The sequence below is a fragment of the Amphiprion ocellaris genome, chromosome 13 (assembly GCF_022539595.1).
Source record: "Amphiprion ocellaris isolate individual 3 ecotype Okinawa chromosome 13, ASM2253959v1, whole genome shotgun sequence".
In the NCBI taxonomy this organism is placed as follows: Eukaryota; Metazoa; Chordata; class Actinopteri; family Pomacentridae; genus Amphiprion; species Amphiprion ocellaris.
The window spans coordinates 852,270-876,472 of record NC_072778.1 but is presented as its reverse complement, the minus strand read 5'-3'; the positions used below and the strand labels follow the sequence as shown (position 1 = coordinate 876,472).

Below are 24,203 nucleotides of genomic sequence, written 5' to 3'. Positions count from 1 at the left end.
TATCAGAACTCAGATATGTTTCTCCTCCTAAATGTCATGGTTCTATCTGCTGGACTGATGAAGTTCTGAGGCTCAGAAATGATGGAAAAAGTCCATTAAAAAAGTGATAAATCTGCACCCACCTCTATGGGACTCTGGAGATATTGACAGTTTGAAGGTCTGATTGTTAATAAAGTTTGTGTCTGAGGGTTCAGGTGGAGGACTGAGTGGATTTTCATGGATGATCTATAGAAACATTGAGAACTGGATGAGGAAGTGATTTTAGCGGTTGTCTTACGTCTTTATTCTGATGGTATGAAGCCGTTCGTCAGTCTGAGCTGCTTCTCTCTGGTCGCCTGCAGCAGCTTTCGGTTTGTCTTCCTGTCAGATGGCAGCAGGAGGAAGCCATCACTCTGAGTCCGGCCTCAAATCTGGCCACCCATAGGTCCTAGCAAGCGTCCGGACGTGTTTAGCGGCCCGAGGAGGCGGAACCGACGATCAATTCCTGAACGGCTCTGACATAAATCTGAGGAGGAGCTTTCTGCTGGGTGGTTCTGCCTCCACTGATCTGTGTTCTGTTGTCCTTTCAGAGAGCTGTCTGGAGTCATGGCGCTGCCCAGGTGGGGGGTTCTGCTGGTTCTGGCCGTTGTCCTGCTGGCCTCCTGCGGCGCCGCGCCCACCGACATCCTGTACCGGGTTCCTGAGGAGCAGCCGCCCAACACGCTGATCGGCAGCCTGGCGTCGGACCAGGGCCTGCCCGACACCGGACACCTCTACAAGCTGGAGGTGGGCTCGCCCTACCTGAGGGTGGACGGCAAGACGGGCGACATCTACACCACCGAGATCCCCATCGACCGCGAGACGCTCAGGGACTGCCGCAACCTGTTCCCGGGCGACAAATGCTTCCTGGAGTTTGAGGTGTCGATCACCGACATGGTGAAGGGCATCGGCTCGGGGCCGCGGCTCATCGAGGGCCGCATCGAGATCCTGGACATCAACGACAACACGCCGCAGTTCTCCTCGCCCATCCTCACGCTGTCCATCCCCGAGAACACGCACATCGGCGCCCTCTTCTCCATCCCCGTCGCCACCGACAAGGACTCCGGCGACAACGGCATCGCCGAGTACACGCTGACCGCCGGGCCGGACGCCGACCAGCTCTTCAGCATGCAGGTGGTGGTGGACACGGACGAGAAGCTGCCGCAGCTCATCGTCATGGGCAACCTGGACCGCGAGAAGAAGGACTCGTACGACCTGAACATCCGGGTGGTGGATGGTGGGAAGCCTCCCAGGGCCAGCAGCGCTCTGCTCAGGGTCACCGTCACCGACCAGAACGACAACGCCCCCAAGTTCGAGAGGAGTCAGTACGAAGCCGAGCTGCCGGAGAACAGTCCGCTGGGACACTCGGTGCTGCAGGTGAGTCACACCTGGACAGGTGACTGTCTGGACGCTACTGGGACTTAGTCCGTTCTTTATTGTCTGGAAAAACCCATCAGCTGTTTGGTCTAAATGTCAGAAAGTCATGAAATAGTAGTGTTGTCCAAGAAGACGTCCTCAGAAACCAGAAATATAAATGTGCATTACCGTCCCAAAGTTTGGGGTCACCTAGAAATGTCCTTATTTCTGAAAGAAAAGCAGTTTTTTTTTCAATGAAGATAACATTAAATAAATGATAAATACATGTTAGCACATGAATAAAAGTGGGAATTTTCATGGAAAACATGAAATCGTCCAACCCTAAGGCGTTGGAATGACAGAATTTAGACTTTTTTCTCTTTAAAAATGACTGAAACGATTTAATTACCAGAATCATTCGTGATTAAACCAATAATCGACATCTAATCTAATCTATTAATTGTTGCAGCTGTTAACCATTTAATTAATTTAACTGGAACTCCATATTTTAATCAATACCAACCTTTTTCTAATTCCAGCTTCAAAGAGTCAGAATTACGTCTTCAACCATCATGGGGAGGATTAGATGGTTTAGCACATCTGATTAATGGATAAACCATTTGATTAGTCGATGATTAACAGCCTTTAAATGAACCGCTGAGTCATGAAGGGAAACAGAAGGTGAATGTTTAAACGACTCCACCCACTGGTTGTGGATGTTTTCAGGTTAAAACAGTTTAAGGAGGAACGTCGGTGATAATGGAAGTTCTCCAGTTTTAACCCAGAGTGTTCTGATGGGAAACAGAAGGTCAGAGTTTCCTGCTCTAAATATATCAGTCCTCAAGTATTCACCATGTCCCATTGTGACGGAGCTTCTCCATGATATGTAGTTAATATTAAATCAGCGCTGTCTGTCTGTCTGTTGGTGTTAGCTCACATGCAGCTTTACAGTCCAGAGATAAGGTTCTTCTTCCAGACCACTGGTTCAGTAACTCCATTAAACTACATGATGCTGTCAGGACAGAACGGACCAAAAACCAGGTTCAGGTTCTCAGCTTCATGTGTGGAATCAAGGATTCTGTGGACAACGGTTTCCTAATAACAGATTTTGGGTCTTTTTGTGCTGATTTTGTGTTTTTCTTTGTGGTAATTTTGGCCCGTCTTTTTGGCGATCTCTTTTTGTGGAAAAATCTGTTTCTCAAAAAATGTCCACAATCACTCAAAAACTGAATACATTTCGGAAAAAAATGTTCCAGATGACACAAAAGTATCCAAAATTACTCAACAGTTATTCAAAATTACTTGATAATTGTAGAAACTGCCTCAAGAAATATTCAAAATAACACAAAAGTTGTCCAAAAAATCACACAAAATTATCCAGTTACTCAAATCTTTCTAAAGTTAAGGGCAAAAGCAAGACAAAAAAAGACCAAAAACATAAGACAAAATATGACAAAAATGCCAGAAACGTGAAACAAACGACAAGTCAGACAAAAAAAGACAAAACAACAAAAGCAAGACAAAATATTACAAAAATGAGACACAATACGACCAAAATGTGACAAAACAACAAAAACATGAGACAAATGACAAAAGCGAGACAAAAAAAAGACAAAAAACGAGACAAAATATTACAAAAATGAGACAAAAACACCAAAACAACAATTAACAATCGAGTATTTTACTTTAAAATAGAAAAACCCCCACAAAAACCAGACACAAAATGAGAAAAATGAGACACAAAACGACAAAAATGTGAGACAAACGACAACTCAGACAAAAAAACACATAAAACAACAAAAATGAGACAAAATATTACAAAAACGAGACACAAAACGACAACAGAACAATGAGCAATCTAGTATTTTACTTTATGATCCAAACAACTTGTCATGGTCTAGAAATTATTTTAAGTTTATAGTTTTACTAATTTATAATCTGCAGTTAATGTCTTCTCTGGAATTTTTACACTTTGAGGACCGGATTGGACCCTCTGGAGGACCGGTTTTAGGCCATGGGCTACATGTTTGACCCCCTGAAATAAAGGATTCTGGCGAGCAACAGTTTGCTAACACTTTTACCACATTTCCTCCACATTTTGTTAATAATAAACGCTGTTAGTGTGTAGGAACCGAGCTCTGCTGCTGCTGCTGAGAGTCAATCTTGAGTTTTTATTGTCGGTCCGGCGCTGCAGAGGAACCTTTAACCCGGCCGCTGATAACACACATCTGCACATAATATGCTGCTCAATTATCCGTGTGGACAGATGGCGGGGTGGAGGTGAGCAGGCCGTGGGATCGCAGTGTGTCGTCACATATTAACCACTGATTCAGCTTCACCTCCGGGGCCTCGGCCGGCCGGAACACTCGGTCCGGCTCGGTGACTCCACAGCATCGCCACTTCTTCCAGCGCCTCCCTCCCCGACCAGCCAGCCTTGCAGCCTTCCAGCTCGCCGTGCATGACTTAATCTGAGTCAGTCATGAGATTATCCACGGGGCTTATTGGTATTATTGCTCTGGATGTGGCTCATTGCATTTCAGAGAGCCGCAGAATTCATTTCACTTCCGTGCGTTTGAGGAGCGATGCTTTAGAGGCAGCAGGATGACCGTCCTGACCTGCTTAAATCGTCCAATGGTGGCGCAGGCGTGTATATCCCCGGCTTTTGACTCGCTGGTTAAAGGACACGCTGCTGCGCTCAGAATATTTTAACCTATTTTCTGCTAGTGCGGTTAAAAATCCAGCCTTTACTTCCAGTCAGACTCAGTGAACATCAGAGTCTGTTTGTCTCATTACTGTCTAAATATTTACTACACGAAATAATATCAAGAACTTCAGCTCAAATTGTTGCTTACTTACGTCTGAATATTTAATCTGACTGAAAGAAACTACAAGAAGTCGAGTTTCTCCACTGCTTCTGACTGCATCTCATCAGCTTCCTGTACAGATAAGGTGCTAATTCTTTATTTTATTCATCCACAATGAAAGGATTGGTTGAAGAACTGGTGGATTTCTTAAACAACTAAAGGGTTTTTTTTGGGTTGGTTAAGAACTCTGCCAGTTCTTCAACCAATCAGAGGATTGATTGAAGAACTGGTAGTTTTCTTAACCAACTAAAGGTTTTCTGTGGTTTGTTAAGAACTCTATCAGTTGTTCGACCAATCAGTGGACTTCTTGGTTAAGAACTCTACCAAAGATTTTCTTTGGTTCGTTCAGAAATCTACCAGTTCTTCAACCAATCGGAGGATTGATTGAAGAATTGGTAGAGTTTTTAATCAACCAAAGAAAACCAAAAAAAAAGCAAAACAATCAATTGGTAGATTTCTTTGGTTTGTTAAGAACTCTAGCAGTTCTTCAGCCAGTCAAAGGATTGATTGAAGAATTGGTAGATTTTTTAACCAACTAAAGGTTTTTTTTGGTTGACTTTGGCCCTGCGCAGCTAAAGAAGCTGAGAAACACAATGAGAAGCAGTGAAAGCTGTTTTAATACACCCAGTAAGTAACAATAAAAGCTGAAATCTCCTCTAAAGCTGGATCTTTTGCAAATCCTGTAATTCAACTTGAATTTTTAGTTTCTGCTGAATGTTAGTTTATTTTGAAAAACTCCCAAACTAAAATGCTTCTTCATGTGGTCGGATCAGGTTGTGATCATTGTCAGATTCAAATGTGGTTCTTGCTTGTGATTGGTGCAAAGAGATAAGTGACATCACTGCTAACTAAGCCCCGCCCACTTCAGACCAGCAGGAAAAGCAAACCAAAAAGAAGCCCAAAGTGTATAAATAAGCAGAAGTGCTGAGAGTTTGTCAGATTTCTGGTGACTTCTGTGGAGAAGCAGATTGAGGATCATCAGTGATTAACTGATCAGATCTCTGAGCGATTCTTCTGTCTTCAGATGTGGAGATTATTAAAGACTGCAGAATGTTTGAGAACTCTGACAGATCCCTCGAGTCTAATCGCTAAATTCCCCTAAAAGGCAATCAAAGCACATGATGTAAGAGCGAGCTGATTAATGAGCTGAAGGAGGCAGCCCAGAATGGTTTGAAGGGTCCACGCTGAACTACCATGTAATTATAATGTAATTTAGTCAACAATAACCGTGACAGGATATAAACAGTGATGGATTATCTCCCTGGAAATGTCTGCCAGACGCTTTTCGGATCCATCTGAGGCCAGATTGGAGGCGGTGGAACCGGCAGAACAGTGTCCAGGAAGCAGCTGGTGTCGCTGGTTAACTGTTAATGGAAGATAAAGAGTTTTATTGTAGTTTTAGTGCAAAAAAGTACCAAAGAAAACCAACATCCAGCCCATTGATTGGTTGAAGAACTGGTTGGTGTCTTAACCAACCAAAGCTTTTCTTTGGTTGTTTAACTGTCTGCTGTTTTGTTTTATTTATTTTATTGTGTTTTTATCCTCTGTAAAGTGACCTTGGGTGTTATGAAAGGCACTGCCAAATAAAATGTATTATTATTATTACCAGTTCTTCAACCAATCAGTGGACTGGATTTTGGTTTTCTGTGGTTGACTTCAGCCCTACATGGCTAAAGGAGCTGAGAGACGTCCAGATCACAGTGTCTACAAAGGATCACAACATTTAGTCATCTAGAACTGAAGCATAGAGGATTTTACTTTAAAAAAAGACAAAAACAAGACAAAATATTGCAAAAATGAGACACAAAGCAACAAAAAACAACAAAAAGAAGACAAAATATTACAGAAATTATACACAAAATGACAAAAACGAGAAACAAAAGAAAAACATGAGACAAGTGACCAAAGTCAGGCAAAAAAGACACAAAATTACAAAAATGAGACAAAAATTAGACACGAAACGTCAAAAAACAACAAAAACAAGACAAAATATTACATAATTGAGACAAAATGAGAAAAATGTGACACAAAACAAAAATGAGACACAAAACAACAAAAACAAGACAAAATGAGAAAATGAGAGCTGATTAATGAGCTGAAGGGTCCACGCTGAACTACCATGTAATTATAATGTAATTTCGTCAACAATAACCGTGACAGGATATAAACGGTGATGGATTATCTCCCTGCGAGACGCTTAAAGGCAGTGGAACCGGCGTCCAGGAAGCAGCCTTGGCCGCTGGTTAACGGTTAACGGGAGATAAAGAGTGTTTGTACCTGCTGGAAGCTCGACTCGCCGGCCTTGGAGAGCAGCCAGAGCAGCTCCGACTGTTCAATACACAATTCTCAGAAGCTGTCAATAATTCACCGCTGTTTGGTGATGTCTGCCGCTTAAAGCCACACCGGGGGAGAAGAAATCAATGGGCAGGAGAAATTATAATTTCACTTTCATGCTTTCTTTAACCTTAACCTCTGCGCCTTGGATCAGTGGCTTCCACAGTCGCCGCTGCCAGTCTGTCACAGTGTGTGATCCTGAGCAGACAGGAAACCAGATATTTATTCTGTGTTGGAGAGAAACTCCCTGAGAGAGTCTGCAGCCGTCTGCAACAACCTTTAATCCTCATTTCATTCACTTAAACACCGAATCTTTCCTCACAGACAAACATGTTCTGGATCAGCTCCAAGCCGTGTCACGTTCATACGCTGTTCAGTGTTGACTTCTTTCTCTTTTTGTTGTTTTGTGTCTCATTTTTATCATTTTGTGTCTTGTTTTTGTCATTTGGGGTCTCATTTTTGTCCGTTTTTGTCTAATTTTTGTCATTTTCTGTCTCATTTTTTTCTGTTTTTGTCTAATTTTTGTCATTTTCTGTCTCATTTTTGTCATTTTGTGTCTTGTTTTTGTCATTTGGGGTCTCATTTTTGTCCGTTATTGTCTAATTTTTGTCATTTTGTGTCATGTTTTTGTCATTTGGGGTCTCATTTTTGTCCGTTTTTGTCTAATTTTTGTCATTTTCTGTCTCTTTTTTTCTGTTTTTGTCTAATTTTTGTCATTTTCTGTCTCATTTTTGTCATTTTGTGTCTTGTTTTTGTCATTTGGGGTCTCATTTTTGTCCGTTATTGTCTAATTTTTGTCATTTTGTGTCATGTTTTTGTCATTTGGGGTCTCATTTTTGTCATTTTGTGTCTCACCTTTGTCATTTTGTGTCTCATTTTTGTAATTTTGCATTTTGTTTTTGTTGTTTTGGGTCTCATTTTTGGCAGTTTTTATGTAATTTTTGTAATTTTGTGTCTCATTTTGTAATATTTTGTCTTGTTTTTGTTGTTTTGTTTCTCGTTTTTGTCGTTGTCTCATTTTTGTAATATTTTGTCCTGTTTTTGTCGTTTTGTGTCTCGTTTTATAATATTTTGTCTTGTTTTGTCGTTTTGTTTCTCGTTTTTGTGTCATATTTTTGTGGTTTTGTGTCGTGTTTTTGTGGTTTTGTGTCTCATTTTTGTAATTCAGACATCAAAGGTAGTTTCTAAATCACTAGAAGTTCCTCCCAGGTTCTACTTTTCTGTGTTAATAGAGCTTTAGTTGGTGGTTGTCTTGCTAAAGTTTAAAGCGACGACCTGCAGCAGGTTAGCTTAGCTTGGCATAAAGAGTAGGAACGTCTCCAAAAACATGAGTTCCTGCCCCAGTAATACCCTGAAACATACAACCTCATAAAAACAAACCCTTTTTACCAGTTAAATGTGAGTCAGTGAGCTTCAGAGATGCCGGTTGGTGGGTTTGTGTTACCTTTGGTCAGAGCTAAGCTAGCTGCTCTCCATCTTTGTGGTTTCATTTTTACCCTGCAGACAAGAAAGTGGTATCTTCAAACACTTGGCAAAGCAGTGAATAAGTACATTTCCCCAAACTGCTGCTTTAAAAACACTGGCACCGCTGCATGAATGTGAAACAGATTCCTGTCCTTGGCCCAAACACCGTGAGTTTTATTTTGGTTTTAAAAGGCTCATCCCACAGGCACGTCTCTTCATCGGGGTCTTTTTAGGGAAGCCAGTGTTTCTGGACTTAAATGTTGTTTTGCAGAGTTGCAGTCTTGGCTCCCATCCAGCTCACTTTTAAAGGAATAATGGCCTTACAATGTAGAAGCCCTGATTACAGTGCGAGTCCCAGGTGAAGGCTGCACTAACGCTGAACCAGCAGCAGATCAGTTGTTCAACCACCGCATCATCTGGAGCCTCACGCCAACCCACATTCCAAACAGCGGCATCAAACGAACGCAATTAAGAAGTATTAGATGAGCAGATAGAAAGGCGTCCTAATGAGTCCATCCTAAGTGATATTCTGCTGACTGCTCGTACCTCCTAATTGACTAATTACCTCCATTTACTTTGGGTTCGGACACATGAAGCCGGATCCTGGCTCTCGGTCCTCGCCGGTCTCCTAATGGGCCCCGAGGAGCCGGAGCTTTTCTGATAATGAGGAGAACATTAACATTCACTCATCTGCCCATTAGACGCCAATGACCCGCCGCACGGCCGCTGTGTGGGAGTTGGGCTTTGATCGTCTATTATGTTTCACACAGCAGAAACTCCTCCCCCTCAGGAAGCATAAAGGCCTTTGTGGTGTCGCATTAGTGACGGTCATGACTCTGTGGAAGACAAAGAAGCCAAATAGCCATTTAAATGTAACTGAGACTGTAATGGGAGTGCGGGGCGTTCAGGCGGCCTCCGACTTCTGACACTCTGATTTATTATTCTGGCTGTAATTGGCAAAATAGAACTCCAGACTTTTATTGTGAAGGTGTTAAATGGAGAATATCATTAAAGTTTGCAGCAAAAACACCCACAGATTCTAGACTGTTTAACTCAAATGTTTTGTTACCAAAGAGAAGCCGTCTTAAATAGAAACTGGCTGCAACCAGAGTCACAAAAAAAAACAATAAACAGGTAAAATACTGTGGTGTGAATGTTTAAACCCCCCAAAGAACTGCCTGAAAGCATACATATGTAGATGAACCTGCAGGGATCCTTTTAATGACGTGAAAAAAGGAACGTTAAAGAATAAATAGAATAAACAAGGTCTCACAATACATACTTAAAAAGGAAAATAATTATTAAAATGTACCTCTCCGCTGTCAGGAGTCCCAATAAATAGATCCTACCATCTCCAGAGGCAACTGCAACGAAGAAAACGCACAAATATTCTCAGTAATATGCTTACCTAAGACTGAGCTCAACATGTAAAGACAATCAGCATAAAGACCTTCAGCATCAGAGCATTCAGTCTGTATTAAGTGGACACAACCAACAGGTCACAGACTGGGGAAGGAACCTGGAGAACCCCATGATATGAATCTTTGGTAAAATCAACATAGAGAGAACAATCGACCAAATAGTACAGCCTGAAAATACTTAGTGTACAGAGAAAATGAAATGAAGAGATGTTAAGTAAGATCGTTGTTCCACCATGTTGTATTTCCTGCTTCTTTGAACAAACTTGGTGAAATGTGAGGTTCAAAGTTTGACTGAAAACCTTTTTTTCTGTTCTTGCAGGTTCGAGCCAATGACGCCGACACTGGCAGCAACGGAGAGATTGACTACAGCCTCCACCAGGCGCCGGAGACGGTCCAGAGGCTTCTGCGTATCGACCGCTCCTCAGGCGTCATCTACGTCAAAGGTCTGGTGGACCGAGAAGAAGAAAATTTCCTCAAGTTCTTTGTGGTGGCCAGAGATCGTGGGCCCACCTCCAAGAGCTCCAAGGTCCTGGTGACCATCAACGTCAAGGACCGCAATGACAACCAACCTGCCATCGAGATCCGCGGCATCGGCTTGGTAACACACCAGGACGGTGTGGCCAACATCTCCGAGGATATGCCCATCGGCACACCGGTGGCGCTGGTGCAGGTGTCGGACCGCGACGAAGGGGAGAACGCGGTGGTGACGTGCGTGGTCGCCGGCGACGTTCCATTTCAGCTCCGGCCTGCGAGCGAGTCGGCCAACGATCGGAAGAGGAAATACTTCCTGCAGACGACGACCCTGCTGGATTATGAGCGCGTTAAGGATTACAGGATTGAAATTGTCGCTGTGGATTCTGGGAACCCGGCGCTGTCCAGCACCAACTCCCTCAAAGTCCAGGTCACGGACATGAACGACAACACGCCCACCTTTTCCCCCGCCATGCTGGAGGTGGACTTTGCAGAGGGAAACCACCCGGGTGATAAAGTTCTGGATGTCGTGGCGACCGATGCTGACAGTGGCACCAATGCAGAGCTGGTCTACAGCATCATCGAGCTCTCGGCCACTAGGCTGTTTGAAATCGATGCCGTCACCGGGGAGGTTCGTGTGAAAAACCTGCTGGATCGGGAAGAAACGGAGCGCTACGAGTTCCGGGTGACGGCAGCCGATAAGGGCGTTCCCAGTAAAACTGGCACCGCTACAGTGGTGATAAATGTTCTTGACCGCAACGACAACGACCCCAAGTTTATGCTGAACGGTTACAGCTTCTCTGTCAACGAGAACATGCCTCCGCTCAACCCCGTTGGTGTAGTAACTGTCACTGATGCTGATAAGGGCGAGAATTCCAGAGTGAGGCTGTTTGTGGAACCAGATAACGGGAAGTTTGTCGTCCAGAACGGGACAGGAACCATCCTGTCCAGCATCTCCTTCGACCGCGAGAAGGAGAGCACCTACACTTTCCGTCTGAAGGCCGTGGATGCCGGTGAACCACCTCGATCCTCCTACGTGGGCGTCACCATCAACGTCCTGGACGAGAACGACAATGCCCCCTACGTCACCAAGCCGGCTAACTCCTCCTACACCTACCTGACACCCGTCACCCCGCTGGACACCCGTGTGGAGGTGGTGGAGGCTGAGGACATCGACGCCGGGCCCAACGCTGAGCTGTACTACAGCATCACAGGCGGAAACCCGTACGGACTGTTCGAGATCTCACCCAGCAGCGGTGAGATCACGCTGGCGCAGGAATTCACCGGAAAGCACAACGGGCTCCACCGGCTGGTCGTGAAGGTCAGCGATAAAGGCAAACCTGCTCGCCACACCACCGCTCTGGTCCACGTCTTTGTCAACGACACCAAGTCCAACGTGTCTCTGATCGAGGCGCTGGTCGGCCACAGCCTCTACACGCCCCTGGACAGGGACATCGCCGGAGATCCCAACTACGCCCTCGCTCAGCGCAGCAACATCCTGTACGGCAGCCTGGCGGGAATCGCTGGCGTGATTCTGGTTATTGTGGCCGTGGTGGTCATCAGACACCGGCTGCAGAAGGACACTAAGAGCGGCTACCAGGCCGGCAAGAAGGAGAGTAAAGACCTGTACGCTCCGAAGCAAGGACCTAAAAACGGCAAGGGGAAAAAGAGCAAGAAAGGAAAAGCTCCAAAACCAGCCAAGCCGCTGGAGGAGGACGAGGAGGCGAGCCTCCAGAAAGGCCTCAAGTTCAACCTGATCAACGACAACGTCAACGACAGTCCCAGAATCCACCTGCCCCTGAACTATCCTCCCGGAAGCCCCGATCTGGGCCGCCACTACCGCTCCAACTCCCCCCTGCCGTCCATCCAGCTGCAGCCGCAGTCGCCCTCCGCCTCAAAGAAGCACCAGGCCGTTCAGGACCTCCCCGCCACCAACACCTTCGTAGGGACGGGTGACAACAACTCCACGGGCTCCGACCAATATTCGGATTACAGCTACAAGGCCAACCCACCCAAATACAGCAACAAACAGGTAGGAGACTACGCAAACACGGCAATGTACTACAGGGACATCCAGTGGACCAACCGGGTGTGGTAGTCACGCTGGGACTGATCTGGCACTATTCATCCACCAAAGCTTCACTGATTCCCTGCACTGCACCCACTTCCAAACGGCTGTTTTGTTTTTGGATTGGTTCTGTTCATCATTTCTGTTCTGTTCTGTTCCGTTTTTTGGTTTTCACCTCAACATGGACACCACAAACCACAATATGGATTACGATAGACCAAATATGGGCTTACCAATATTTAGCAAAAGAAACCCCCCAAAAAAATGGACTCTGTTGGGGTTTTTTGCTGTGAAGTCATACAACCAAATATTTCATTTCTGCATATATTTATTGAAGAGTATTTGTTAAATTACTAAACAAAATGTCATATTTTCTAGAAGTTTGGTATCTGGATATATTTTAGTGTTTTCATTGGGAATCCCATATGGGTCTATCTTCAGCGTTTCTGTGTTTTTCATTTGTCTTATTTGTGTTTAGTTTCACCTTTTCACCGACGGTTAAATGAAGGAGGTTTTTGCTGTTCTTACTATTCACAAGTGTTTTGAATTTGCCATTCATTGAAAGCTTCATGCTGACATCCTCATTAAGTCTGAATGTCTTTTCTGTTGTGTTTTTTTTTCCGGGAGAGGTCTAAAGCTGCTCTTTATGGCCGGATCAGCTTGTTGAAGTGTGACAAAGAGTGACTGTGAATTCCTGAGTTTCTTTTCTTTTCTCTCTTGTACCCATTTTTTATTGTTTCTGGGCTTTCTTTGGCCGGGAACTAGCCGGGCTGAGCGGCACTTTAGAGTGTTTCCATCCAGCTCGGACCAATTTAAGGTCATTTCGGCTCAGTCAGGGAGCCGAGCAGCGAAAAAGGAAAAGAAAGGAAGGGAATAAGAAGGGCGAGGGGGTTGTAAAAAGCCGCTACATTAGAAAGGAAAAGGTACACTAAGACTAAATACAACCATTTCTTAACCTCCGCACTTGCTGTCAGGTCAGCTGAAATACGACTTTTAATTTTGCTGTGTTCCCGATCAGCGGGGCTAGAGTCGATTGTTTGCACAGATTAATGGCAGGTAATTTTCCAAGGCGCCCGCTTTCGCCTTCTTCTACCCAGAGTGCCTTGCTCTTTTCTATTTAACGTACAAAAAAAAAGAAGGAGGCGCTGCGTGTTAGCAATGATGGACTGATAAAGTAAAAAAAGTCACGTGCACTGTGAAACCTGTGAAGACAATCAGACGAGGGGTGATGTTCTGTACATAAATGTGAACTGATGCTGTGTTTCTGTCTGTAACTGTTGTAAAGACTGAATACCTGAACCAAAGACTCGCTCAGACACTGCCGCCGTCATACGTGTGGCGTGTCTGCGGTTAGCGTGTAGCCGCTAAGCTGTAGTCGGATTGAAAGCCTCATATCGACTCCTCATAGCACACCTGCTCACTCATGTACTCTTCTTCTTCTCTGGGGAAATAAATGTACGCTGTTCTCATTGTTTTCTTCTTTTTTTACGGTTAAAAGCAGATTTTGTTTCAATAAACATTCAATGTTGAAGTGGCGCTCTGTGCTTTCACTGGGTTTGGGCCGAACGCTTCCATCCTCATTTCATCACTCACTCAAAATGACCAAAATTAGATAAAAACTGACAAAAACAAGAAACAAAATGACAAAAATTAGATAAAAACTGACAAAAATGATAAAAAATTAGATAAAAACTAACAAAAATGAGACACAAAATGACAAAAATGACATAAAATGACAAAAATTGCATAAAAACTGACAAAAACGAGACACAAAATGACAAAAATGTCACACAAAATGACCAAAATTTGATAAACTGACAAAAACGAGACACAAAATGGCAAAAACTGGACACAAAATGACAAAAACGAGACACAAAATAACAAAAACTGCATGAAAACTGATATAAAGAAGACACAAAATGACAAAAATGAGACAAAACGACAAAAACGAGGGAACATGTAGAAAAGAGTTCCTCTGACTGGAGTTAACTGGATTCTGGACCTGACGTTGAATATTTTACCTTTTTAGTTACTAATTAATCTGAAAGTTATTTTCTCAGTTTCACAGTTTGGTCAGTTTAAGTCTAGTAAGTCCATATTTTTTCTGTTTTACATTTTGTCATTCATTAATTAACCCTCCAGAGCCCAGAGGAGCTACGATTATAGCTTCATCTCTGATGGTGGTAGATGAAACCAGATCAGGTAGATCCATCATTCTTTTTGCAGATAAAATGCAATTTTTTTTATTTTGTCTCGTTTTTGTTGTTTTGTGTCTCGTTTTTGTCATTTTATGTCTCATTTTTATCATTTAGTGTCTCGTTTTTGTCATTTTGTGTCTCGTTTTTGTCATTTTGTGTCTTGTTTTTGTGATTTTGTCTCATTTTTGTCATTTTAACTCGAATTATTCAGACGTGGCTTTTCATACTAATAAAATATAACAGACTGCTTTTTACAGATTAAAGGAAATAAAAATAAAAGAACACAAGCATGTTAGAAATGAAGGAACGGAGGAAACACTGTTAGAAATAAGATGGAATAAGGAAACACCAGCTGAGATCAAATTAAGATAAAAATTCAAATTAATTAAAATGAAATATAGACAGACAGATAGGAGGACAAAACTGAATCAAAATTCATGAAAACATTTGTTAAAATATGTAGATAAACAGAAATCAATCAAAAAAAATGAGTTATAAGAAGAGAAATAAATAAAATGCGTTAAATCAATCAGAAGCCTGATTAAAAGCTTGATCTGGTCTTTATTTTACTGATAAACAGTCTGAAGGTCGTATTATCGTAGTATTATTTATTATTATTTATTAGTATTTATTTACATCCAGATGTGTTTCCTCTGAACCAGCTGCTGTAGGTCGGAGGCCAGATCCTCTCTGAGCTGCTTTCATTGGAGGTCAGCGGTCACCGACAGGCTCCGCCCCCCATCTGGAGCCGCATTAGCGGTTCGTCCGACTCGCCGTTTCCATGGCGACGCAGCGACCCGCGTGTGCTGACTCATAGCGGTGACCGGAGCCGACCGGAGCCAACCGGAGCCAACCGGTCCTCCTCCTGGTTTCTGTTGTCATATTTATGGTGTCGGTGCTCCTCTGAAGGTCCAGCAGAGATCCAGACCCAGAGATCCAGATCAGACCTAGACATCCAGATCCAGAGATCCAGAGCAGATCCAGAGATCCAGATCAGACCCAGAGGTCCAGATCCAGAGATCCAGATCAGATCCAGAGATCCAGATCAGATCCAGAGATCCAGATCAGATCCAGAGGTCCAGATCAGATCCAGAGGTCCAGAACAGATCCAGAGGTCCAGAACAGATCCAGAGGTCCAGATCAGATCCAGAGGTCCAGATCGGATCCAGAGGTCCAGAACGGATCCAGAGGTCCAGATCGGATCCAGAGAGCCAGATCAGATCCAGAGGTCCAGAACAGATCCAGAGGTCCAGATCAGCCCGTTTCCCCTCCACTGGCTCTGATTCCTGATCTGCTGTAGAAGCAGCAGCAGGACAAGCTGACAGAGGACGGCTTTTATTCATGTATTCATTTTTGGACGAATTTCTGTCATTTTAAATAACAAGTTAAACAACTTTTAAGACACATTTTACAATTCTAAGCAAACGGTGAGTGATTTTGGACTAATGTTGGAGAAAGATTTGAACCATTTTGCCCAAAATTTTGACATTTTAAGCAAAGTTTGAGTCATTTCAAACATAGTTTCCATCGTTCTGAGTCCTACTGATAGAAGACGTCTCTGATTTTCTCTCCTTCATGATGTTCTGGTTCCTTAGAGCTGCAGGACTTTAAAATGAACCACAGTGAAGAAAAAGGAGACAGAAGTTTCAAAAAAACAAAAAAACACAGCCGAGACATGAATCTTTCAAGTCCAGAGTTTAGGAAGCTGCTGCTGATTTTCCTTCTGACCAACATCAGTCGGTTCCACCAGATGTTCTCACATGAAGCAGGAACATCCAGGAAACTCTGAGACGTTTTAATGTTCACTAAATCATCAGTTTCACTCTATTATTCTACACCTGATCCAATGCAGGTGTTTCTAATCAACAGCTGTTTGATTGACAGCAGCTCCTCGCCTCCCCATCAGGACAGGAAGCAGTGATGGCCTCCATTAGATTTCTTCCTCCTCCTCTTCCTCCTCCTCCTCTCCTTTAAATTACAGTCATTTCACGGCTGGCGGTGGAAATGTAGTCGGCAGGAACGGAGTGTCTGTCTTCAGCTGAGAGCTTCAGGTTCTGACGGTTCTGCACACGGAGGCAGAATAACAAGATGTGAGGATTCTGTTTGGTTTTTAGTTTTAGCTTCTTTGTCTTTCCTGTTTCACAGAGAAACCTTTAAAACTGTTAAATCGCTGCTGAATCCGTCGATGTTTGAAATTTATATTCATCAGGTGATGCACAAATACAAAAAACTGAATACAATTAAGTCTAAAGTTATTTGAAAGGATAATTAGGATGATAACAAAGATTTATGGAATATTTTAAAACTAAACTCAAAAAATATGCAAACACCCCAAATAGACATAAAACATCCACAAAGAGACACTAAACTCAAAAAAGACCCAAAACTACTGAAAAAAGACAAAAAATGTGACCAGAGAAATATGAAAGAACTACAAAAAGATACCAGATAACTACAAAGACATGTTAAACAATCACAAAGAGACACGAAACTGGAAGGAGACGCAAAACAACCACAAAAAGATGCAAAATATTGAGAATAAAATACGTATTTATTCACGGGTTTCCAAACTTATCCAAAAAAAAAAGATTTGTACAAAATTGTCAAAAAAATTACTCAAGACAAAATGACAAAATGTGTCCAAAATTATGAAAAAAACTAGACTAGTTTAAAATAGAAAGATTTGTCCACAATTACTAAATAATTATAAAAAATTACTCAAAACTAGTTTAAAATGACAAAATTTGTCCTAAATTTGCTTCAACTTATTAAAAAACTTATAAAATGACATGAAACTTGCCTGAAATTACAAGAATTCATCCAAAATTATCCAAAAAATTACTCAAAACCAGTTTAAAATGGCAAGATTTGTTCAAAAATGTCAAGAAAATTACTGAAGACTAGTTTAAAATGACAACACGTCCAAAATTAGGGAAAATAGAAAGATTTGTCCACAGTTTGCTTAAAATGACAAAATGTTTTGTCAAATGACATGAAACGTATGAAACTACAAAAATTAATCCAAAATTATTTTTGAAATTACTCTAAACCAGTTTAAAATGGAAAGATTTGTCCAAAATTATCAAAAAAATGACTCAAAACCAGTTTAAGATTTGCTTAAAATGGCCAAAAAAAGTGCATAAAATGACTGAAACGCTTTTTTGTTTTTCCATTTTAAGCAAATTTTAAACTGGTTTTGAGTCATTTTTTTGATAATTTTGGAGGAATTTTGTTACAATTTTTTTCCATTTTAAACTAGTTTTGTGATTTTTTTTGTAATTTTGGACAAATCTTGTCTTTTTAAACTGGTTTTGAGTAATTTTTGATAATTTTGAAATAATTTTTGATGATTTTATGTAAAGTTTCATGCCATTTTATGCATTTTTTTGGCATTTTAAGCATTTTCTTTAACAACTCAGTTGACGGTAGCTAGCACTGTTTCACTGTTATTGGACAAACTGACCAATCAGAGCACAGCTTTCAGGAGGCGTGGCCTTAAAGAGACAGGAGCTAAAACAGCGTTAGAGGATGTAAACATGTTGAATCCATTTATAAACCTGTAGATGTGCAGAATATGAATCTATATTTATAAAACATGCTATTTTAACAACCTGCTGCATGTTTTAAAGCTCTTATTATGAAAGTCTTTTACCAACAACGTTCCTCTGAGCAGCTTAGATCCCAGCTGGAGGACCGGAGTCGAGCCGTGAGCAAACGGACACGCTGTCCTGGACTATTTAATCTGTAGCGTGTTGTTCAGGTGGAGCGTGTTCACAGGTTAGAACACGTATGACGACATATGGAGCAGGAACCTGAACACAAAGGAGCCTCTGTAACACAACACAGACCCACATTATTGTTCCGACTCACACACATTCCTGAACACGACATCACTCAGCGCAGCGTTTGTGTGTGTCTGTGTGTGCGCGCGCGCGCGCGCGTGTGTGTGTGTGTGTGTGTGTGCGTGTGTGTGTACAGTTACAGTTGAAGCGTGTCAGCAGGTATGAAACACCTCCATGTAAGCGTGTTCAGCTCTAGTTTGTCATGTAAACAGAGCATCTGCACTGAGCGCGCTCAGTCACCTGGACTCACCTGGACTCACCTGGACTCACCTGGACTCACCTGGACTCACCTGGACTCACCTGGGTGTCAGAGGGAGGACAGGTGCTGCAGGTTCAGGAGGAGGAGCCTCAGTTCAACCTTTGAAATCAGCTCAGAGGGACAGAAACATGAACACAGAACATGAGAACACGCTACAGTAAACAGCAGAACACATAAAGTAAGAAGTAGAACACATAAAATAAGAAGAACACGCTACAGTAAGCAGGAGAACACGCTAAGCATTCTGTATTTATGTATTTATTCTGTATTTAAATATGAAGTCACTTCCTGAACAGTTTTCAGATCATTTCTACACATTTTAGGGTTTTCATGTTTTATTTTACTGCATTAAAATAAAACATGAGATGATTTTTGTTGCAGAGCCTCTGATGACTGCAGGTTATTTTACTAAAATTTGCTCATTTATTGCAGTGATTTAACTCTGGTCTGATGACAAAAAAAGTTACAAAGTGCCAAAAAAATGGACAAACGACAAAAACGAGACAAAAAGGACACAGAAAATAACAAAAACAAGAAATGAAATGACAAAAACATGAGAAAAGGGTCAAAAGTCAGACAAAAGAGACAAAAAACTACAAAAATAAGAACATTTTACAAAAACAAGACAAACGACACGAAACAAACAAAAAAGTGACAAAATTAGAGAAAAAGTTACAAAGCAAGAAAAACGAAAGTAGAATTTTACAAAGACGGGACCAAAAATTATACAAATGACACAAAAAACAAACACAAGACACAAAATGACAAAAGTCAGACAAAAAAAGACAAAAACAGACCAAATATTACAAAAATTAGACCCAAAATGACAAAAGAACAAAGAAAAATCTAGTATTTTACTTTCTGATCCAAACAACTTGTCATGGTCTAGAAATTATTTTAAATTTATAGTTTCACTAATTTACAATCTGCAGTTAATGTCTTCTCTGGAATTTTTACACTTTGATTGGACCTGATCGGACCCTCTGGAGGGCCGATTTTGTCCCGTGGGCCTCATGTTGGACACCCTGCTTTAAACCCTGGATGCGGTGGATAAACACTAAAAGTAAAACGCTGCTGTAAACATCCTGATTCTCTGGTCTGAATAATGTCTCGGAGGATGAATGTTCTCCAGGATAAAGTCCTTCCATTCAGCAGCAGAACCTGCATTCAGGTTCTGAGGAGAACCACGGAGAACCGGGAGGACAGCAGGAGAAAGATCTTTAGAAAACCAACCATCTTCCTTTTGTTGGAGTCCATGTGGAGGATTCTCATCTCCGTGTAACTCGGTCGAACCCTCGGGGCTGCTGCCACCGAGACGACTCAATACAGAGATGTGTGTCTGTGTGTGTAGGTGTGTGTCTGTGTGTGTCTGTGTGTGTGTGTGTGTGTGTGTGTGTGTGTGTGTGTGTGTGTAGGTGTGTGTGAGTGTTGTAGTTTTACGTGCAGCCAGAAATCAAAACACAAGAAACATAATTTTGCTCGTGTTTTTATGTGTTTGTATGTGTTTCTCTGTGTGTGTGTGTGTGTGTGTGTGTGTGTGTTGTCTTGCCACCTGCTCCAACAACACAAGTGAAGTGGAACGGAAACCTGCCTGAGGCTTCTCACACACACACACACACACACACACAGACAGCGTTTCCTCCGTTCCTTCGTTTCTAACATGATGTTTGTGTTGTTTTATTTCATTTTTATTCCTTTAATCTATAAAAAGCACTCTGTGTTACATTTCATTGGTATGAGAAGTCAAGTGTGATTAATTCAACATGAGTTAAATGACAAAAAGGAGACACAAAATGACAAAAATAAGACACAAAACGACAAAAATTAGACAAAATGACAAAAACAAGACACAATAGGATAAAAATGAGACACAAAACGATAAAAATGAGACAAAATGACAAAAACGAGACAAAATGATAAAAACGAGACAAAATGACAAAAATGAGACACAAAATGACAAAAATTAGATGAGAAATGACAAAAATGAGACACAAAATAATAAAAACGAGACAGAAAATGACAAAAACAAGACACAAAATGAAACGGAACGGAAACCTGCCCGAGGCTTCACACACACAGTAGCAACATAAACACACAAGAACACAAACAGTAAATGTGAGCGTTGAGGGAGGAAGGAGTGAGGAGGAGGAGATGATGAAGGGGAGCAACACACACATTAAACACACACATGCACAGTGCACGTATCAGCACGTATGTTACCTGTGTGTGTGTGTGTGTGTGTGTGTGTGTGTGTGTGTGTGTGTGTGTGTGTGTGTGTGTGTGTGTGTGTGTAACAGGACTGGTAGCAGGTGGTGTGACTCAGGAGATGAGGAGGTTGCTACCCTGAACACACACATTAATGAACACACACTAGTATAAACACACACACACTAACACACTAACACACACACACACACACACAATATGGCCGCCGGGTGTTTCCATCAGGCTGCTGACATCATCGACTCACGCTGTGACATCATAGCGCCGCAGCAGAACGTCAGAACACAGTCTGGTTGTGACGTTCTGCTGCTGTCTTCCTGCTGATTCTTCCTGTTTTTCAGCTCAAACTGAAACTAAAACAGGTTTAGTTGTAACAGGAAGTTCAAGGATTGTGTTCTCCTTCAGGGAGGAACTCTGAGATGCTTTCAGCTCTACGTCCAACAGGCCAGAAGAAAAAGCAGATTTATGAGGCATTGGGGCCAGATGTGCAGCATTTAGACACATGTGGTCGTGGAAGCAGAGTCATGTGACGTACGGGTTGAACCAACACCAGGATCTAACGTCTCATATCTGAACTAGAAAAGCACTCAGATCACGCAGTCCTCCTCCAAGGCTGCTCAGTCCTCCTCCCAGCAGCATCCTGTTAAAGGACCTTCTGCCAAGTGTACAGTCGCCATGGCAACTGCCTCCATCTGCCTCCTGAGTGATAGGTGACGGGGAGGGAGGTGTGACAGCGACGGAGGGAGAGGTAAACACGACTTCATCAATCACAGAATGCCGCCGCTGATCCTGGATCTGACTTCCTGTAGTTCCTGGAGTTTCCTGCTGCAGAGACGAGAAGCTTCTCCTCTGATCCTAGCAAACAGAAACAAGAAGAACGGATTTATTCCAGCAGACATCACAGGAACGTTTACAAGTGGAACATTTACCAAACCAAAGCCACTCACTCTGCTCCTTACCTGCCTCACACATCTGGCTAGCATGACACCTGGCTAGCAGCTAGCTTTGGTCATTTTCCTGTTGGAGCTTCTTCTCTCTGCAGAAACTCAAGTTTCTAACCAGCATTACCTGGACTCCATCAGACCAATCAGAGCATCCAGATTCATAATTCATTAGAGAAGAACCTGAAATAAATTAAACAGCAGCTTTAAAACTCTCAAAAATTTCATAGCAGCTAAAGCTAACTAGCCTCAGCTGCTAACCCTTAGCTTCAGATTAGCTATGTGAGGCTCAGAAACTAACATCAGGAAGACTTTACTGCAGCTGTTTACATTTCACCTGTTTGTTACAGTGACTAAAAAGCTCCACAAGTCCTGGTCCAGGACTAAAACCAACTAAAGAAGTCCTGGACCAGTCCTGATTTTAGTCCTGATCCAGGACTTCTGGAGCTGGTTTTAGTCCTGGTTTTAGTCTTGGTCTAAAACTCTAGATGGTTCGACTGTTCCACTGAGCTGTTCACTCCCCGTCCTGTTAATCTTCATCCTCCTCCTCATCCTCTGCAGGGTTTTACACTCTGCAGACTTCAGGCCATAAACAGGATTTTTACCACTCGGCTGCTGCTTTTATATGCCTCACACACACAATAACACACACTAATACACACGCACACACACGCACACACACTAACACACACACAATAATACACACGTGTGTTTCAGTGTGTGTGTGTTTCAGTGTGTGTGTGTTTCAGAGTGTGTGTGTTAGTGTGTGTGTGTGTTAGAGTGTGTGTGTGTTAGAGTGTGTGTGTGTGTGTGTTTCAGTGTGTGTGTGTTTCAGTGTGTGTGTGTGTGTTTCAGTGTGTGTGTGTTTCAGTGTGTGTGTGTGTGTTAGAGTGTGTGTGTGTGTGTGTGTTTGTGTGTGTGTGTGTGTTTCAGTGTGTGTGTGTTTCAGTGTGTGTGTGTGTGTTTCAGTGTGTGTGTGTTTCAGTGTGTGTGTGTGTTTCAGTGTGTGTGTGTGTGTGTGTTAGAGTGTGTGTATGTGTGTGTTAGAGTGTGTGTGTGTGTGTTTCAGTGTGTGTGTGTTTCAGAGTGTGTGTGTTAGTGTGTGTGTGTGTGTGTGTGTTAGAGTGTGTGTGTGTGTGTGTGTGTTAGAGTGTGTGTGTGTGTGTTTCAGAGTGTGTGTGTTAGTGTGTGTGTGTGTGTGTGTTTCAGTGTGTGTGTGTTTCAGTGTGTGTGTGTTTCAGAGTGTGTGTGTTAGTGTGTGTGTGTGTGTGTGTTAGAGTGTGTGTGTGTGTGTGTGTGTGTTAGAGTGTGTGTGTGTGTGTTAGAGTGTGTGTGTGTGTGTGTGTGTTAGAGTGTGTGTGTGTGTGTGTTAGAGTGTGTGTGTGTGTGTTTCAGAGTGTGTGTGTTAGTGTGTGTGTGTGTGTGTTTCAGTGTGTGTGTGTTTCAGAGTGTGTGTGTTAGTGTGTGTGTGTGTGTGTGTTAGAGTGTGTGTGTGTTAGAGTGTGTGTGTGTGTGTTTCAGAGTGTGTGTGTTAGTGTGTGTGTGTGTGTGTGTTTCAGTGTGTGTGTGTTTCAGAGTGTGTGTGTTAGTGTGTGTGTGTGTGTGTGTTAGAGTGTGTGTGTGTGTGTGTGTGTGTTAGAGTGTGTGTTAACTGCTTCAGCGCTGAGGCAGAAAATGAGTCAGCGCTCGGCTGAACTCGGAGACGTTTTATGGAGCTTCCAGCCTTTTTGGAAACATGTTTCTTTTCTTCCTCCTTACAGCAGATTCATCTTCATCCTTCCTTTCTGGGTTTTCTTCTCCTCTCTGCTTCATGTTTCATCCCTTTTTCTTTTCTCCTTTCTCCACAGTTTGTTCATTTTATTCCTTTCCTCTTCCATGTGCTTTATCCTTTCCTTTGTCGTTTTTTACTTTCCTCTCTTTTCTTTCTCATTTTTCTGTTTCATTTTCTTTAGTTTTCTCTGTACTTTGTTTTCCTTCATCTTTTCTTCCTTTCCTCTCCTCCTTGTCCTCTCCTTTTTCTTTTCTTCTCTGCTCAACTTTACATCTCTTCTTCTCTTCTTTATCACCTCTTTTTTCCTTTCCTATTCTTTCTTTCTTTCTCTCTTTCTCTTTCTTTCTTTCTTTGATTTTCTATACTTCTCTCCTTACTAATTTTATTCCCTTTCTTTCCTTTCCTTCTCTTCCTTGTCCTCTCTTTTTCTTTTCTTCTCTGCTCCAGATTCCATCCCTTTTTCTTCTTCTTCTTCTCATTTTTCCACATTTTACTCCTTTTCCATTCTCATTTTTCTTTTCTTTCCTTTTTATCTTCTCCTTCTTCACTGTTTTCTCCTCTTTCCTTCCTTCCTCCCTCGTTCTTTCCATCTAGCCCTTGTTATTTACCTCCTCCTCCTCGCCTCCCCTGCCATTGGTCTTTAATATGTCCTCCTCGTGCTTCACCTTGAGTCACCTCCTGCTCTGACTGTGGAGGGGAGATAAGACGAGGAGCTCGCCGAGATGTTGTCGTCTTTTTACGAGCCATTTTCTCCCCGTATCATCTGGAGTGTCTGTTTGGATGAGAAACACTCGTCTCCTCTCTCCTCCCCCCGTCGCTTTATCTCTGCCTCTCATCGCCTTTATCTCCTCCACATTCCTCACTTCCTGCTCTTCCTCCTCCTCCTGCCGCTCCTCTTCCTCGTCTACCTGCTCTGGCATCCAGTCAGCAGGACTGAGTTTCTGCTGGAGGTCCAACACCAGGAGGCCAGAAG

General features: G+C 42.5%; 1 protein-coding gene and 1 long non-coding RNA gene across 7 annotated transcripts in view; one reads left to right on the top strand and one right to left on the bottom strand.

Moving 5' to 3' along the window:
* Positions 1-24,203, top strand: part of LOC111582719 (protocadherin-1) — a 263,570-nt gene that overhangs the window by 19,229 nt on the left and 220,138 nt on the right. For all 6 annotated transcript variants that reach the window (XM_055016556.1, XM_055016557.1, XM_055016559.1 and 3 more), the window contains exons 2-3: positions 570-1,395; positions 9,777-11,960. In XM_055016556.1, the coding sequence (XP_054872531.1) occupies positions 586-1,395; positions 9,777-11,960 (2,994 nt within the window). In that variant the 5' untranslated portion in view covers positions 570-585. The remainder of the gene's footprint in view (positions 1-569; positions 1,396-9,776; positions 11,961-24,203) is intronic.
* Positions 15,514-18,347, bottom strand: LOC129350351 (uncharacterized). The gene is made up of 2 exons (XR_008603712.1): positions 17,847-18,347; positions 15,514-16,257 (listed from the first exon to the last, which is right to left on the bottom strand). It is a non-coding gene; the product is annotated as an uncharacterized LOC129350351 (long non-coding RNA).